The following is an 18,648-nucleotide window of genomic DNA, read 5'->3' as shown; positions in this document are numbered from 1 at the left end:
CAGCCTTCCTAAGGGAGGGGTCATTTGAATTGCCCCTGGAGGAGTAAAGTATCAAGGTTGTGTTGTAAGCAGGGGGGGGGGGGGAGAATCTGACAATGAAAAATTAGCCTGGGGACTGCATGGGAGTTGGCCCCCCACCCCACCCCCCGGGTTGAGGTAGGATGTTGGGGTTGGGGGAGGCAGCTGAGGGGGCTAGTCCTTCCCTGAGACGATGGGCTTTACTGAGACTAGCCAAGCAGGCAAAGCCACAAATCCTGTAGCAGAGCCCACATGGCAGGCGGGAGGTGCATATTGAAGCCAGGATGTAGAGCCAGGTGCCTGAGGAGCAGGCATCTCGAAGGCCGTACAAAGGAGCTGGGGACTCAGCACAGCGAGGGGAGGAGACAGAGAGGCTGATGGGCAGGGCTCCGGTCCCCAGCCCCTTCTGCCCCTCGAGCAGCTCTCCTGTGTCTGCTCTGCTTACTGAGCTCATGTGAAGAAAGACTTCCCCAGCCCAAACAAAATAAAACAACAACAAAAATTAACTGCTGGCCCAGAACAACGTCTCACACTGTGACTGAAGTGTGGTTGATATTGTTGTTTATTTGCCCACTTTGGTGCGGCTGGGTTGGAAGGTGCGTCCTACGGGGGGGGGGGGGGGGGGGGGCATACATAAAACACAGGTGCTCTTTAGAGATCACCTGTGAAGGACCCCATCCAGGTCACTAGTCAGAACATCGCTCAGCACCCAGAAACCTTGCCGGTCACAGCTCCTCCCTTCCTTTTGGAGAGGACACTATCCTGACTTCTGTGCTAAACATGTTCTTCCTTTCTTAACAGTTTCACCACCCACATGTGCCGCTGACCGGTATGGCTCAGTGTTGCTTGGTTTTGAGCTGTATGTGGATGGAATGGCATCTTTTCAGTTCCGTGGGTGTTTTCTGTTCATCCAATAGCATGTCTTTGTGTATAACTACAGTTAGTTCATCGCCATCGCTGCATAGTATTTTACTGTGTGTATACAACAGTTAGTCCGTTCTGCTGTTGAGTCTGGGTCACTTGCTATTTCATACAGTTAGAATCAATGCTGCTCTGAGCATTCTCACAAGTCATCTGGTCCCCGTGCGCAAGTGTCTCTCTAAGGACTACACCTAGGAGTGGGATTTTTGGGTTGTCGAGCATGTAGTTTTTCGGGACTAGATCATGCCAAGCTGTCTTCTAAAATGGTTGTACCAGTTTGCACTCCTACCCACAGTAGCGAGACTGCCTAAGTATGATGAACAAGTGTCACAGGCTCAGAACTGAGCAGTCGTCACTTTACACCAGCTCTTTTGGCCTTGGGCACATAAATAAATTAGAATGGGAATGACTCACTGATATGATTGAGAGCTTTCTGGGAAACGCCATGAAAAATCAAAATAATAATTGCTTTACAGTGGACATTCTTTCATAGGTATGTATCCTGTACAGAGCCCAGCCTTTAAAATTTCCCCAGCTTTGCCATCCCACACAAAGAAGCCATATAGCTTAGAACTTGGGCAGGACTACATGCATAAATTCCTTCACACCAGTGCCTGAGATTTTTTATCTGCAAAGTAAGGATTATGTAGTTTCTCTATTGTAGTGAAAATTGAGTGACTATATGTACAACATTTAGATTAGTGACTGACACATAATGATCAATAATCTATCTATCTACCAATCTATTTACCTATCTATGATCTATGAATCTATCCTTATGTATGTATGGATTTATATATCTATCATCTACCAATTTATTTACCTATTCATGATCTATCAACCTACCCATATGAATGTATGTATGTATGTAGGTACATATCTGTCAGCTATCTACTAACCTATTTACATAGCCATGATTTATTAATTTATCCATAACCATCTATCGGATATCTACCTTCCATTGATTCACTTAGTGACTGGCATTTATAGATGCTCAAAATAAATGTCCCTCTTGTTCTGCCCCCGGCTAGCATCCTATATGACGGGGTGAGCTGCCTTTTGCCCCTTGCAATGTGACTCTCTTGCTGGCAGGGATATGCGTCTTGTCTGCCCACTTCTCCTGGGCGAGCTCAGGGGATATCATGGTAACCAGGTTGTTGGTTGGTTTACAGTAAACTCTAAGCTACAAAAAGTAGATTGCCTGACATTCCAGGTCTCTGTGTCCATATCAGACAGAAACAAGAGACAAAGCGTAATAGAGGACTTGGTGGTCCGCGTGCGAGGAGGTGCAAGTGAGTATGTCACCGCCCTGGCGTACAAGGACCTGCCGACAGCGGAGCTGATGCAGGAGTGGGGGGACGCAGTGCAGTACAACCCCGACATCATCAAAATTCAGGTACGGCTGGGCAGCGCTCCACCCACCCTTCCCTCTATACGGGCCAATGAGAGACTCGGGCCCTAACCCGGAGGCGCATACGCCACAGTGGAAAATAATCTGGAGTGAACTGATCACAATATACTGCTGAGCACCAGCTAGACGTCCCTGACTCCCTCACTTGGGCCCCACGGAGCTAAAGAAAATTAACCACCAGCTTCTAATTCCAGCCCTCTTACATTAACGTGGTTCCCATTTCATCGGAGAATTACTCATTCAGTTATTTGCTCATTTAAATATTCATTTAGGCAACCAACAAACAGTTGCTGTGTTCCTGAAATGTGATAGGAACTGAGGCACTGGAGGAAAATAGAGGGAGGTGCAAGGAAGAAAACGACAGTCTATGCGGGACAGTAAGACACAGGACAGGATAATACATCGTAGTAATCGCTGACATCTTTTGGGCACCTACTGTATCCATGACACTCGGCCAGGGGCTTTAATAGGGTTATTTCATTTAATCCCCACAAGTCTGCAAGTTAATACGCTTATCTTTCTTTTGTGGCTGATCAAAATCAAGGTCACAGAGGTTGCACCCACCTGCGGCTGCTTGGAAGTCTCTATCAAGTTCAGACCCGAGACTTGCACCTTTCCTCTCACCTCCAGACTTTCCTGAGGGTGTAGTGAATAAAAAATAATAATCCCAACCACCTGTCACCCAAACAAGAGCAGTTTCGCAAACTTAAACTAAAAAGACGTTTGCTAGAACAGACTGTCATACACATCAGCAGCGGTAGGTCCTTGCCTGTGGGGCCTTCAGGACGGTGTCCATGTCACATCTCGCACGCCCTCTTCTTGCCATCACCTGTATAGCCACTGATGGTCCAGCGTCCAGCCCCTGGGGATTTACTGTTGCAGCGAAGGGGAACTGGGGGGCTGGAGCTTCGGGGAGGCTCTTGCAATTTCCCACAAGGTCTTTATTTGTATGTCAAATGCATAGTTTCTGCAGAACAAGGAGGCTGCCATTGAAATCCTCTATTCGGTGGTGACAATTAGGCAAGCATCGAGGAGGATAATGGTGCGGGTAGCTCTGGAGAAATCTGGGATTGGCTGACGGCGTGGTGACACTGGTTGGTGTCACATATACGCAGGGGAGGGAACAGGGTTCAGGGAAAATAGACCCGTGGTATTTACATTTTTCTTATCTCTTACCTGAATCTTTTATTTAAAACTTAGAATTAATCGATTCCCCTGATAACCCACCTAAATAGTTGGGTGTGCCAGCCTGGGCATTGGGAATCTCAAGTGCCAGGCATAAGAAGGGCTGTTTGGGCTGGAAGAGGGGAAGGCATTAGAGAATCAGAGATGTTTTCAGGAGAAGGGGAGGCAGGATTGTTGGAGGTTTTTACACACTTCCTCTGTGTGTCGCTAACCTGAGTGGGAAACATACATTCTGGGCGTCCCACTCCTTCCTGCAGTTTCTGGAAAGAGAAAACTGCAGACGGCGTCCCATGATCCCTGACTAATTCTTCTCTGCAGAGTCAGACGACCAGGTAGCTGGAGCAGTGGTTGCTTCCAGGAGAGCAGAGCCCACCATGTAAGTGATTCCTAGACCCAAGTGTTGGCCGAGGCTTGTGTACATAACCCGGCGTCGAAGATCACAGTCTGAAACGTGATTTCTGGAGGAGCCAGGTGGGCAGGGCAGCAGCCGCGGGGGGCCCATCCACACTGTCACCCGGGAGCTTCAGACGCAGAGAGACGGCTCTCTGCTCAGAGGAGGGTTAAGGCGACAGGCGTAGGAAGGGAATTCTAAACACAGAAGACTGACGTGGCATTCAAGATGCAGAAGACAAGCATATGTCTGAAATATAAAAAAATAGATAAAACACAGAAAAACAGAAGTAAGTTGGGAACGCACCTGCTTTGTGATTATAACAAAATTTAAGAAAATGAGGAACTGGTGAACTTAAAAATAGAGGCTGGGATGTTTAGACACTAATCAGGTGAAAAGGGAAGGAGCTGAATATAGGAAACCAAAGGCACGGTAGCAGAATTAAATCCTACAGTGGAAACTATAAAGAATGGAATCGGCACTGCAGAAAATCGAGGCAGTGATGGGGAAGGTGCTATAAAAATGTTTGTAGAATGTAGGAGCAAAAGATGAGATTAAAACAATGACATAAATATGATGGGCAGAGACTACAGAGTGGAAATCTAAAACTCAGGGACTTCCTCCTGAGTAAGAGACAAAATTACATTAGAAGATGCATTAATCAAACACATAACGAGAGAGATTTCCCTGAGCTGACAGTGCGAAATGAGCCAGTCATTGAAAAGTAGGCAAAAGTACTGAACAAAAAGAAAAAGAAGAAGAAGAAAAAACTGTACTGAAACACACCCTGGTGATTTTTTTCTTTATACTTTTAGAAACAAATAGCCTATAAATATAAAAGTCATACTGGTCTTAGAATTCTTTGCAACACTAAATGCCTGAAGATACTGGAGTGACAGCCACAAGTTCTGGAAGGAAAAAGCTGTGGCCCATTGAAATGATCCTTAATGGATAAAACATCCCAAAGACATGTTGAGATAATAGAGGAAGTACGTACAGGGTGGCCAGGTTTATATATATATAGTTAAATTATTTTCCTAAAGGGTTGTATGGATACACACACACACACACACACACACACACACACACACCACTAAAAATGCTAATGGCTTTTGATTCAATAACCCTAAATGCAGAATCAGCTAAACAAATAATTTTAAAAGTTAGTAAAGATGTGCGTATAAAAACATGCTTTGTTTTATGTTATTTTTAATAGCAAAAGAGAAAAGAAAATAGGGAAACAACCTAAAGATTTAATAACAGGGCAAGAGTCTAATATGTTCTAGTTCATCCTACAGCAGGATACTATGTAGCCATAAAAAATCATTTTATGCTCATAATATGATGTGAAGTGAAAAGGGTGGAATATAAAACTACACTTGTCTTGAGCCACCTATTTGGTGTAAATATTTTTCCATCTATCTATCCAAAAATATATACTGAAAGGAAATAGACCATGTTGGTAACACTTCCCACTACTGTGTGGCTCTGGTTAATCTATTTAACTTTTCTGTGCCTTAACCTTTTCATCTGTAAAATGGGAATACAGAAGACTGCCTGGCTCATAAGACTGTTGTGAAGATTAAGTTAGATAATGCATGTGAAGTGTTTAGTTCAGCACCTAATATATGCTAGTTGTGGCAATAATTATTTGTTATCATTAAAAATGTCAAACACCAGGGTCCGTTATAGAGAACTTCATGACGTTTAATAGGTAGCACCCATCATCTCTTTGCAGCAATACGATAAATAAAAGTTTTATAAGGACAGATGTACTAAGGGCCTAATAATCAATGTGTGTAGTTAGGACTGTGTGTTTTGGGAAGAGAGGGAAAGAAAAAAGGGAGGAAAGGAGGGAGGAAAGGAGGAAGAGAGGGAGGGAGGGATGAAGGAGAAAAGAGAAAAAGACAGGAAAAGAGGCCCAGCCAACCAAAGAACAGACAGATGTGTCATGTTAACGTAATTTAAAGAGGGAGCTGTGAGGTTCTGAGAGGCTGCTGCTCAGAACTCCACAAAAGTCTGCAAAATTTGGAGAACACTGAAATAGAGGTTAGAAGTGGAAATAGTCAAACCATTTGTATCAATAACCATCATGAACTAGTAGGAAGAACAAAGGCTTTGCACTAGAAGACTGGCAGTGCTATTTTGTGAGTTATTTGACTCAACCTCTCCTGAAAACAGGACCAATGGCTACTACCTTATGAAAATAAAGTGGGGCCATATTTGTAAACCACCAGCTCCGCTCCCGGCACACAGTAGATGTGGAAGATTCAGTCCAGTTCTGCCTCTGACTTGCTCTGTCTCCTGGAGCCAATAGTGCTGGTAGGAAAACGTCTGGATGGTTAAAGGCAGCCTTTCAGGGTCCTCTGTAGGGAAGGCTGCCTGTTGGAAGGGCTCATGGTTTGTGTATAGCAAACCCTCCCCTATGTGTGGGCCAGCAGGCTGGAAGGTTCTGCAAACAGCCCCTGGATCAATTCATTGACCACAAAATGGTGAGACAATGGGACCACCAAGGGGCCTTGCTCTGCCCACCGGGGTGAAGGTCAGCATCAGACGCATTAAGAAATGGAAGCAATTTTCTTCTCACTGGAGGCTTCTATTAGGCATGATTGCCTGCATTTAGACAGACCCTAAACTCTCCAGGGCTGAATTAGGGCAGGATCGTTAACAAAATCTGGAGAGGAACCTGGCCCTGGAGCTGAAACTAGAGCCAAGAGACTGCACATTTCTAACTGCCTTTTGGGACTTTGCCCCTGGTTTTTCCTGACCTGTGAGCGCCACCACTTCGACCCGTGGCTTCGGGTTCTCAACCCTGCTGTGCCCTCTGAGGGCCCTCGCGGCTCTTCCTGCTTCTGTGGCTCTGCCACCCGCACGCTGTCCTCGGTGCCCGCTGCACTGCCCTCATGAGGAGCCTGCAGTACCCCTGGAATTACCCACTTTATCAGCAGCTCTCACTAAGCGCAGGGCCGGAGCCTAGAGACAGAACTGAGCAGTTTGTAGCCCTGATCTCCAGCTTACAACCTAATTAGAGAAGAGGGAGAGGAAGAGAGAGATTTCAACACATGAAACGTGTAATGACCGCAAGGGAGCAAAAAGAATTTGTATCAGACGCATAAGAAAGAGCTTTCTGAGCATTTCGTGGTGGGAAGGTGTTCCGGGAGCTTCGGAGCTTGGGCAAGGCTTCCTGATAGTGGCTCTTGCAGGATGCTTTTGATGGATTTGGAGGGGGAGTGATGTTAGGACCAGGTTGCTTTAATGCTTTCAAAGAGCCGCCCAAAAGTCACCTCCTCCCCGCACTAAAGACAGACAAGCCACCTGCCCCTCTCTACCCAGTACAAGTTTCCACTGTTACCTGTCACCACTGTGCTGTAAGAATCTGTTGTAACACGTTTATCTCTATGTCTAGATTCTGAGTATCTTGAGAGTGGGGATTTTATTTTATTCCTTACTTGTGCTGAATTCCTGGCACTTAGGAGGTATGCCGTAAGTACTGGTTGACCTGAACTTGAGTGAACTGATCTGAGGATAGCGGGTGGAGTGGAACAGACGGTGGGGCATCCATCTGCATGCTGTGGCATTTCTCCAGCTCCATAGGAATCCACTTGTGGTCTCGGTGCACTGACCTCCTGCCCGTTCCTGTGGAGCCCTGCTTTCCGCTTCTATTTGATGAATGCCGTCCGTTGACATAATGCCTTCGCTCCTTCCCCAGGCAGAGCCTCTGTATGAGCTGGTGACCGCCACAGACTTCGCCTACTCCAGCACCGTGAAGCAGAACATGAAGCGGGCCCTGGAGCAGTTCCAGAAGGAAGTCAGCTCCTGCCTCTGTGCTCCCTGCCAAGGGAATGGAGTCCCTGTCCTTAAAGGTACCATTTCCAGGCAGCTGGTGTCCCTTGGGGAAGCCATCATCTGGATGGGCTGGTTCTGGGGCCAGAACATGTTATCAAAATCACATGTCCTCCAGAGTAGCTCAAGAAGAGTTTCTAGGTTAATGCTTAGCCCTCTGCCTCAGGCCCTGGGGCCTTTCCTGAAGCTCTTTTCATTTTCTCAAGGGGGGGAAGGGCCCCCTGGTTGTTTGGAGCCCCTTAAAACTGAGTGTCTTTGGCCTAACTGGGCATTGGAACCATGGGCATTGGAACCAGAGACAAAGCGGGCTTGGTTACCCACCACCGGAATAAAGTGGGTATCACAATTAAGCAAGTCTTAACCTTTTTGCTGGTGGAGGGCGTTGCCTCCCATCTGTGAAAATTGCAACACCCTTGACGGGCAATAAAGCAGAATACAATCAAATGAGGTGTGCCTGTAGTCGAGACCTGCAGAACTGCTCATGCTTGCGCCCCAACCCGGGCCATGATGTGAGTATCTCTGGAGAAGGCCCCTCATCAGGATGGTGACACTCTCTCCAGGTAGCTCTAACCTGCAGCCTGGGTGTGACTCACAGCTGCTGAAGCCCCCGCCTGTCCTGGACTGGACCTAGGAGACCCTTGCACTCAGGTGCAGCTCAGGGCAGAGCGCATGCCGTTCCTCTGAGGCAGTGGATCCCAGCCCGGGCTGCACGTGGGAATCGCCAGGGAGCTTTCACAAACACAGAGCTGTGGGCCTCTGCCCAAAGTAATTAAAGCGAATCACTGGGACTGGCCTTTGAAAGGCTTCCCATGTGACTCCACTGTAGAGTTGGGGCTGGGAAGCTGTTCTGTAGCTGAATTCAGGGACAGAAAGGATCGAGGATTTCCCTGAGCTTATAGACTAGTGGGAGAGTCAGGCCTGACCAAAGCGTTACGTTGAAATGTGCCAAGCGGTAGACGTATTAGTCTAGCTCCAAGGAGTCAGGCAGCTAAGCCATGCTGCTCTGGCTGTCAGGGCACCTGGGTTCCAGCCACAAGGGATATGGTGGGCCACAGCAGCATGAGACTGAAGACAGGAGCAGGTTGAGCTGTGTGATCTGTAACAAGGAGTGGGGATGGACTCAGGAAATCTCTTCTGGCCAAAGAACGGGCCCTGGGCTGAGCAGAGGAAACCCTGTGTGCATTTCCTGACCAAGACATGATGAGAAGATTAGGGGACTGGGGAGCGGTGGCAAGGATGGGTCACTAGAACTTGATTGCTAACTTTGCAGATCACATTGGGGTCACTGCAGTGGGCAGGACCAACCTGGGAGAGGCTGGGGCCTGGGATCTTATGCTCTTGTGATGGGCTAGCAAAACTCTGAGGAAACATCCAGCCCAGCCTGATGCCAAAACAGGGCACATAGAGCAATTGGTTCTGGCAGAGCGCAGCCCAGGGAGCCTGTTGGAGTTGGCAGAACAAACCATGTGGATGGAGCAAGCTCAGCAGAGGGGTCCAGAAAAGACCTGTTCTCATGGAGGAAGAGCCCAGCTACCGAGCTGAGATTGTGGAACAGGCGTCTAACTTGTCCGACAAGATGGATATGAGCACAGGCGACGTAAGCGAGAGCCTGAGGCGGGGAAGTTCTGCCATCAGGACAAGGGCACCTAAGGGAGGGTCCGTTCAGCAGGAAGGAAATCAGCTCACTGGCTCAAGGTTTGGATCTAGAGTTGCTGATCCCCCTTGCCTTGTGTGAAATTTGGACCTGGGAACTGGGACCCACCTGAGGTTCTACACTGGAGGTGAGGGAAAATATGAGACAGGGACTGGGATGCTTGCAGGGCCTGATGTATGAAAGACAGTCCTGTGAAGAGATTCAGTGTGACCCAGATGAGAAAGCTCCAGGGTGATATGTTACAGATTAACATAAGGAATAACTTACAACGTATTAGAGCTGGCTAGAGTAGGATGAGACATCTAAGGGTGGCGAGTTCCTCATCACTAGAGGTGTGCAAGTGGAGGCCAGAAAATTACTGGTGGTGAAAATGACCATTGGCCTCACTGACCACAAGCGTAGCTTCTGACTCTGATCACGTGAGACTAGGTCAAGTTTCTGCTAATGAGTAATATTCCTCAACAAATCCATATAATTCCCCATGATGGCAATAAATGAGCAAAGGATCCTCAAGAAAGGAGCAGGTATTCTTGGCACTGGACCTTCCTAATTCAAAACATTTAACTAAATGTTTGCCCTCTTCTAACCAAATGGAAAAGCAGTGATGTAGAGAACTGAGCTCCAAGAATTCTCTGCATCACGGGGTTGTAGTTCACATTCTCTCTGCATTGTCTTTCAGGATCACGCTGTGACTGCGTCTGTCCTAATGGATTTCAAGGCCAAGGCTGTGAAATCACTTTACGGAAAAGTAAGGAGTCTTTGAGGGTTGGTGGGGAAAGGGAACTCTAGGGAAGTCCAGAGAATAGTATGAAAGAGCAAGAGCAAGGTGAGGGTGTGTGGTAGGGAGGTGGATGCTTTGGAACTTGAGATCCATCCTGGTTCCAGATTGTATATTTCATTATTGTCACAACTGAGAGTGCTTCATGTCGTAGGATGACTGATGGCATTTGCAGGTCATCTCTTTGGGTCATTCTGGAATGCTTACCTTTTTAAATTTATTTAGTGAACTCCTATTCAGCCCTCAAAATCCAGTGCAGATGCCCCTTGTTCTATAGAAAGTCTTCTAACTCCTCCCCCTCTCCAGGTAGAATTAGATAGTTCTCCCTTTGGACTCCTGTAGAACTTTGAACATACATTTGTTATAGCTCTCGGCACATTATATTTAGGATTTTGTGTGTCCGTTTCCCCCTGTGTCTGTGAGTAGGGATTATCATGTTAAATTTACCTCTGTGTCCCCATGTCCCAGCACAGTTGCTGCTCAGTGATATGTGTTGAAGTAACAAATGAAAGACTGAACTATTATTAAGATCCCTTCCAGGTCTCAAATTCCTTGGCAACTTTATTATCTGAAAGTTCTCAACCCTCTACTCCTTCCCTTTATTTTTCTTTCTGTGACTTTTTGGTGATACCATTAAAAAAGGAAATGGCACATCAAATAGAAACACTAAACATTTATTAGGTACTTTACTGAGTGTACCAGGCTCCTTGCTGAGTGCTTAACTCAGCTGGGTTCAAATTCCATCTCTTTTATTTAATAACTGTGACCTTGAGCAACTCACTTCACCTCTTTGTGCCTCAGTTTCTTCATCTGTAAAATGGAAATGATGATATTAACTATCTCATAGCTTGTGAGTTTCTCACAAGACATTTAAAGCACATAGAAGATGCTGAACACATTGTAAGGGCCAAATAAATATTGCTTAGTTTGTTTTAGAGCTAAGTAAATAGTGCTATCTGTATTAAATCCTTTTGTGTTTTACATATATCAATTTTACATCTATTCTACATATTTTTAGTTTACATATATTAAGTTTGTATTATACACATATTAAGTCCTTTAATCCTCACAATGACCTCATAAAGTAGATACTATCAATATCCCCATTTGAAAGAGGAAGAAATTGAGATTTAATGGGTTATGAACTAATTTGCCCAGTGGTCACACACTAGGTACATGTAGGAACCCAGGCTCGGGTTCAGTGGGTCTGACTCTCTAGTCTTTGATCTTGACTCCTGCCTGCACTATTCCCCTCCCCAGCGACATGCTCAGGGTTGTCTTCACTCCCTCTCCTCCCACATTTCAACCACGCCCCGCACAGTGATCTGCCAGGGAGTGTGCAATTGTACAGCCACAGGGTTTCTACTTGTTGGAAGAGACCTTGGAAAACTCCTATCCCAGCCTTCTCATCTTACAAATGGGGAGTCTCAGAGATATTAAGTAGTGTAACCAGAATTACACTGTGAGTTAGAGGCTCAGCCAGACACATGATAGGTATCATGTTGGATATAAGTGATCATTTGCCAACCTCATCAACCGAAAAATCCCTAGGAGAAAGGCAAATGTCAGTGTTATTACCTCATTTAACACACACAAGGCTCACAGTAGATAGCATAGCTCCTATTTTAAACATGAGAAGTAAACTAGCCAGCATCCTATAGCTGAGAACCATCTAAGCTGGAAATCATTTATTCAGCAAATATTCACTAAAGGCCTCCAATATGCCAGCCTAGATGCTAGGAGTCTGTGCTGAGCAAATCAGATATAGTGCCCGTCACCATGGAGAACCCCCTTTAGAAAGAAAGGCCAACATTATTTGAATTGTCCCAGACATAGATTTAAAGTTTTTATTGTAACTGCTATAAAATGTTCTGAGAGCTTCAAATATGAAGAATTGATAGGGAGTTGGGGTCAGGGAAGGTTTCCATGTAGGAATAACACTTAACCTGAGATCTGAAGGGTGAATTGACTAGATAAATAGAAGAAGAGTGTTCTGGGCAGGGGGAACTGCATGTGCAAAGGCCCTGTGGTAGAAGGAAGCATGGTGAGAACAATGGCCTAAAAGAAGGATGGCTGACTGAAGGGGGAATATCAGAGATTCAGACTCCCAAAGCCTTTTGGATTATACATCCCACCCCACCTATAGGGCACTGCAGTGTAATAAAGGCTAATTAATGTTCCTTGACCTTCTTTCTTACAGATGTCCCCATTGATGGGCAGTGGAATTGCTGGTCAGACTGGTCTCCATGTTCTGGAGGACATAAAACACGACAAAGGCAGTGCAACAACCCACCTCCTCAAAATGGGGGCAGCCCCTGCTTGGGCCCTGCTTCAGAAACACTTACCTGTTGAAGAAGGGAGGGCTCCTGGCTGATGACACCACTGTGGGCTGCACACAGCAAGCGTTCTGAACCCTAGGAGCTCAGGCAGCTCACCCCACACCAGCTGCTCACCCCACACTCGCTCCCACCTGGGGCCAGCCCAGGGCTAAAGGGCGGTGCCACACAGGATGTTTACAATAAAGATTTGTAAAAGTCACATTGGCTGGAACACATAGTGAACTAAATAATGATAGGTTCCTGAAGGGCTTAAGCACCTTGGTAATCCTCACTTTGCTCGCCTCTGCAGTTTTCTTGCACTCACATGTACTACCAGCAGGAACTGTGTTGGCAGTTAGTCACTTTGAAGTCCTACTGTCTAGCAGTGACTGACACAGAGTAGGTGTCCAGTGATGAATCAATGAATAGATAGTAAGTTGCTCCTCCCCTGAGAAATAGTATACTGTCTCTTTCAATGGCAATGGCAGTTCACATTTATTAAATGATTACTTTATACCAAACACAGCGCTTAATTCATCAGTGTGTCAATTCATTGCACCCTCATAATAACCTTATAAGGTGGATGCTATATATTAGCCCTATGAAACAGGTGAGGCTTAAAACAGTTCAGTGACTTGTCCAGAGTTACACATTTAGGAAGTGGCAGAGCTGGGCTGTAAACCTAGGCACTTAGGTTCCAGGGTTTTAAACTTGTAATTATGATGCTCCCTCCTCAGTAAATTTGGGCATTTGATTAACGAAGAATATTTGATGAAATAAAACATGGGGGACAGTGTTCTGTGTGTGTGTGTGTGTGTGTGTGTGTGTGTGTGAGATTGACAAATCTTCACCCATGCATCCTGAGGGGCATGGATTCTGGACCCTCAGCTCCCTTGAATGCTGAGCACAGGAAGGGTGTGGTTGTGCACGTTGCAAGCAGGAGTTCTGGGGCACAGCTGAATTGTGATGACATGAGTGGGTACCAGAGAAGATCCTGACTTGGCGATAAGAGCCAGGGAAACTGATCACTGAATGAGAGACAGTTAAAAAAAAGAATGGAAGAATATAGAGGAGAGGTAGTGTTGGCTGGGAGAGGAAACATGTCAAGGAGAAGTCCAAGTTGATGGCTGTGGGGCAGTGTGCCATGGAAACCTTCCCCTACCTCTGTGCATTCTACTTGGCTCACTCAGGCTTTTGTGCAAATCCCACTTGGGGGAGGGAGGTGCTTGGGGAAGAGAATAAGGCAGCAGTTGATCTTCAGGTTACTAAAAACCAAAATGTTTTTACTAGTAGACTGAGTCAAGTGATCATTCAGTCTTTATTGCACTCATTTGTTCTATGATATTAAAATATCCCTTAATATTTTATTTGCTCTTGAGTACTTTCTGTCTGGTTCCAGAATTTCATGTGAATTTACTGAAATCAAATTGCTAGGAAAAAGAAAGTTAGTGGAAGGTGAATTGGCTCATCTTACTCATTTTCAACCAGTTTTGTTGTTGTTGGTTGGTTGGTTGGTTTTTATATCATCTGCTTTGGGTTTGCCATTGGGGCTTAGTGCTGGGGCCTAAGACCTTAACGTGTCCGTGACACACCAAAGCATGGTGTCACCAGTCTGGCCCCACCAGCCATCGGGAACTGAACAGCCACGGGAAGGAGCTGATGTTTTGTGCTCAGGGGCTGTCACAACACAGTCAGTGTGGCGATCCTGTCTGCACTCCTGAATCCCCGTGGCCCCTGACATTGAGCTGACGGGCCTGGGCCTTTTTTGTCTTAATATTATTTCTTTGTTGTCTGCTGTTACTTCCACAGGCTAATCCAATAATGTTTTATCTCTTTCATTATACCGAGGGCGTATAATTTTCTTGAGTTATAATCTATCTTCTTTTAAGATTCCCCAGAGACGGGGGAGAGCGGTTCTGTCTTTGGTTGACGGGAGGCTCCCAGGAAGCTGACACCAGTGCGTGGAAGCCGGTGCTGCCAAATTAAATTCTGAATCTCAATCACAGCCACCACTTCTAATGGGAAATTTGAGTTGATTATGGAAATGACAGCCCAGGTTCGTGTTTATTGCATTTAGCAGAAATTGTTTATCCTATTAAATGGGGTCTTGAAGGAGAGAAAATTGAATTGTGGAGCCCCAGCAAATACCCGGGTGACGCCCAGGCGCTGCTAAACTGTGTAATAATTACATTCTTATTTGGGGGCTGAACTTCCCCTCGTGGCTCTTTTTGCAAACAAATGCATTCAGGAGGAGGCTCAAACATAGTGTGAGAATTAAACAAAATAAATACAAACTGTTCTTTTGGAAAGCCTTGGCAACTGTAGTTCACACCAGTGGACCCGAATAGGAGCTGCAAGTCTCCGTGGGGCACAGTCTAGGTGGTGGCTTGGCAGTGGTGCTGGGAGCGCAAACACACCACAGGATACCTGGATGTGGGGGAGTTTTGCGCCCAAAAGCATGAATCTGAAATGCTGTGAGCTCCGCTGCACGCTTGATGGGGGTGGAGGGGGCGGTGCTCCATGTCTATGCCGCCTTCCTGTATGACCTCAGGCTAATAACATAACTCCCGTGGGAATAATAATTATTATAATTATTATGATAATAGCTGCCAATTATAGAGTGCTTTTCGGTTTATGAAGTCTCTTAGCCTACATTATCTCATTTAATCTTTACCTGAACTTGATGGGGTAGATATTAATGCAATTATCAGATGACTTGTAGAGAAAGTTTCAAAGGGAAGCCTGATCCTTACCGTGAATGAGCTGACGATGGGAATCAAGATGGGCTGGTGGCAGGATGTGTGGGGAGGCTGGAAGAAGGAGCGCCTGCTGGCAAAGAATCCAGAGGAAAAGGCCACCTTGGATGTAAAGAGGACTCTGGCCTGCTCCCAGGCACTTATAGAAAAACAACACAGGGAGAGTGTGCACCTGGGGCAGAAAGCCCTTAGGATGCCGGCCAGGTCTCCCTGAGCGCCTTGGTGGGAAGTATTTTGTTTTACAGATCGAAGCTGCCCTAGTCACAGTGTGTCTATTGCCAGTATTTCCAGGCTGTGCAGACCCTGTATCATAATTCACTCATTTGTCATCTCTTAACCCTTCTCAGATCTAACGTCCGTGAAGGCAGGGGTAGGGTCTTCCTGCTGCACCCCTGTCGCCCCAGTACCCAGGCGACAATGAATAACTGTTGCATGAGTTAATGGACTAATGGAAAAAGTGGTGAGTGGAGCCGAGGGCAGAACCTTCCCAGGGCAGTGAGAAACTTCAGTGTATTGATGGCACAGGGTGGTGGCATCATGAAGTTTGGGGTACAGAAGCCTGCTGCAGGGGCAATCCACACAGCAGAGGCGGGGGAGGTGCCTTCAGCCAGCACCATGGGCAGCACTGCAAACAGTCAAATAGGAGAGGCAGGGAGCTGATGTCAGGTAGGGGCTGATAATATTTGCTCAGGGGAGTTGGGGACCCCCACTGGGGACCACCAGAAAGCTTCCAGGAAACTTTACAGACTAGGAGAGCAGGAAAGCCTGCAGTCGTGGCGCTGGAGTCGACCTGAGAAGCGCATGTACAGGCTGATGACGAAACTAAGGCTTAACAGGTGAAGACGCCCGCCCGGTGCGTGGCAGAGGCAGGGGATGAATGAAGGCTCACTGCAGAACAGAGTCTTCCAGCATCCTGCCCCCACTATCATTTCCTCACCACGGAGTCACTGTGAGCCTAGAGTGCCACCTGAAACCTAACAGGCCGGCGCCCTGCTGGAACGGGGCACTGAAGCCTCTGAGATTCCCTGTTTACTGAATGGGAAATCAGGGTTTTCTATCTTTCTCCCTGAGTTGTTTTTCCTTCTTTTAAAAAAATATATTTTGTTGATTTCAGAGAGAGAGGAAGAGAGAGGGAGAGAGAGAGAAACATCAATGATGAGAGTCATTGATCGGCTGCCTCCTGCACGCCCCCCACTGGGGATCGAGCCCGAAACCCGGGCATGTGCCCTGACGGGGAATTGAACCTCGATCTCCTGGATCCTAGGTCAATGCTCAACCCCTGAGACATGCCGGCCGGGCCTGAGTTGTCTTTTTTAAATGTTGGCCAGATCCCAGTACTGAGGTACTTGGGAACTCAGAGGCGGGTTCACTGGGATACCCAGGGGCAGCACAGCCTCTCAGGCAGAACTGGAATCACAGAGGCCGAGGAGAGAGCAGAGCGCTTAGAAGTCTGTGCCCTGGTGCCAGGCTGCTCCATTCGAGACATGGCCCGGCGCTGTGACTAACTGGCTTCGTGGTCTTATGCAAGTTACGCACCCCTCTGTGCCTCTGTTTCCTTATCTGTAAATGGGGGTGGTGGCAGTAGCAGCCTCTCGGGCTCTGTGAGCATTCTGTGAACTGGGCAAAGCCAGCCCTCCACAGTTAGCTGAATCCTGGACATCACCGTTTCCAGGGATGCGCAAAAAATCAACAAGAGCTGTGGATGGTTTGTTTGTCTTCTTAAAGTCATTTGGAAAGTGCTTTAAAGACAGGGTTTCAATGTGAAACCCACTACAACACATGAGAACAAGGAAGGCATAGAATAGCTCAGCACCCAGAAGATGTATTAACAAGGGACATAGAGAGCTATTTTATGCCAAGCTCTGCGTTATTAAGGAAAAATGTAGCAGCATAATAACTAATATTTGCAGAGGGCTTTACCAGTGACAAAGAACGTCCACACACCTCATCCAGCGTGAATCTTCCCCATGCGAGCAAGAGCAAGGATTTGTTATCTGCCTCTGACAGGTGATGAGCCGGAGCCTCCGAGACGCTGAGCGACTCGCCCAAGACCACACAGCTTGAAAGGGGCAGGGCTGCCCGAGCCCGAGGGCCGCGCACCGCTGCCCTCGAGTGGGGAAGCTCAGCCAGAAGCAAAGGGATTGCTGTCGCCCCACAGCGCCTGGCACGCGGTGGATGCGCAGCTGCTTTGCAGTTCCAGGGTGCCTAAGATCTGTCCCCGACCTTTGTTTCCACCCTGCCTTGCATCATAAGATTGCATTTTACAGAGAGAAAAGAAGAAACAGGGGTTGTGTTTGCAGTGGGGAATGCTTGGAGGCTTTCAGAGGCAGTCAGGTGGCTGGCCTGACATTCACCTCTGTGCAGGAGGCTGCTCCAGAGCCTGGGTGCTCCCATTATCCCTGGCTGTGTCCATCGGTTATCTCACGTCTACACCTTGCAACCCCAGGTGTTCCTTCATCCATCACTGACCATTGTCTGGTGCCCACTCCTCCATCCCCCACCACCTCCTGCCAGACGGGCCTCCTTGTTAATAAGCCAGTTTGTTCATATCCTGAAAACTATCTGATTCCGGCGCCTTTTATCCCAAACACCATCCATCCATCAACTGCTTGCTCCACAGGCTTGGTTAGGAAAATGGGAATGGGGGAGGGAGGCAAATAATAGATAAAACTTCTTAGCTGCTATCTCTAAAGAAATAGAATGGATAAATAGATCCGTCAGACATGTGTCAGGCAGCTGGACAGCAAAGTCTGTTTGTTAAAAATAGGTTAGGATGGGAAGATTTGTCTCACATTTTAAGCTGTTAACATAGAAGGGAAACATATTTTCCTTTATCTCTCCCAGGGATTGGTAGGGAAATCCCAAGGCCATGAATGCAGAATTTTTAACTTGCGTCGATGGGCTTTCCTTCACTAAGGCGGGAAAGGCAGGCTCACTCTTTAATGTGTGCAGCCTCTAGGGTGGCGTGGGCTCTCCTCCGTGCCCCGGAAGGTGACAGGACGCAGGAGTCCTGGGAAAGCATCTTCCGTGGGGTTCTCTCTGACAAACTCCCGCACACTACATGCGAAGCCTGTTTCAAAGAATTTTTAAAATCTGCAATATCTGACTATTTAGTCAGGAGCACTGATCTCTTTTTCCTTAGATTGTCAAATTAAAAAATGACAACAGTCAATACCACAATAGGTGTCCAGTGTGAGTGAATGAAAATTATACTTTTTTTTGTAAGATCAGCAAAAAATATAATATTTTGTGATGTGCTGCAGATGTAGTAATTAGTTTATATGTGCCAAGCAATGAAAAAGGTAGCAAATCGCTGCTCTAGCATAGAGGGACCAGAGAGAGAACAGCAGCCAACAGGCTTTTAAGGGGAAGC

General features: G+C 46.9%; 1 protein-coding gene across 1 annotated transcript in view; it reads left to right on the top strand.

The window, feature by feature from the left end:
* Positions 1 to 12,553, top strand: part of C8B (complement C8 beta chain) — a 37,142-nt gene extending 24,589 nt beyond the window's left edge. Inside the window, exons 9-12 of the mRNA XM_016204526.2 lie at positions 2,172 to 2,335; positions 7,636 to 7,789; positions 10,103 to 10,171; positions 12,402 to 12,553. Coding sequence (XP_016060012.2) covers positions 2,172 to 2,335; positions 7,636 to 7,789; positions 10,103 to 10,171; positions 12,402 to 12,553 — 539 coding nt within the window. The remainder of the gene's footprint in view (positions 1 to 2,171; positions 2,336 to 7,635; positions 7,790 to 10,102; positions 10,172 to 12,401) is intronic.
* The last annotated feature ends 6,095 nt before the right edge of the window (positions 12,554 to 18,648 follow it).

The sequence above is a fragment of the Miniopterus natalensis genome, chromosome 9 (genome assembly GCF_054644295.1).
Source record: "Miniopterus natalensis isolate mMinNat1 chromosome 9, mMinNat1.hap1, whole genome shotgun sequence".
Taxonomy (NCBI): Eukaryota; Metazoa; Chordata; class Mammalia; order Chiroptera; family Miniopteridae; genus Miniopterus; species Miniopterus natalensis.
Note: the sequence above shows the minus strand (reverse complement) of the source record. Positions and strands in the feature narration are given on the sequence as shown.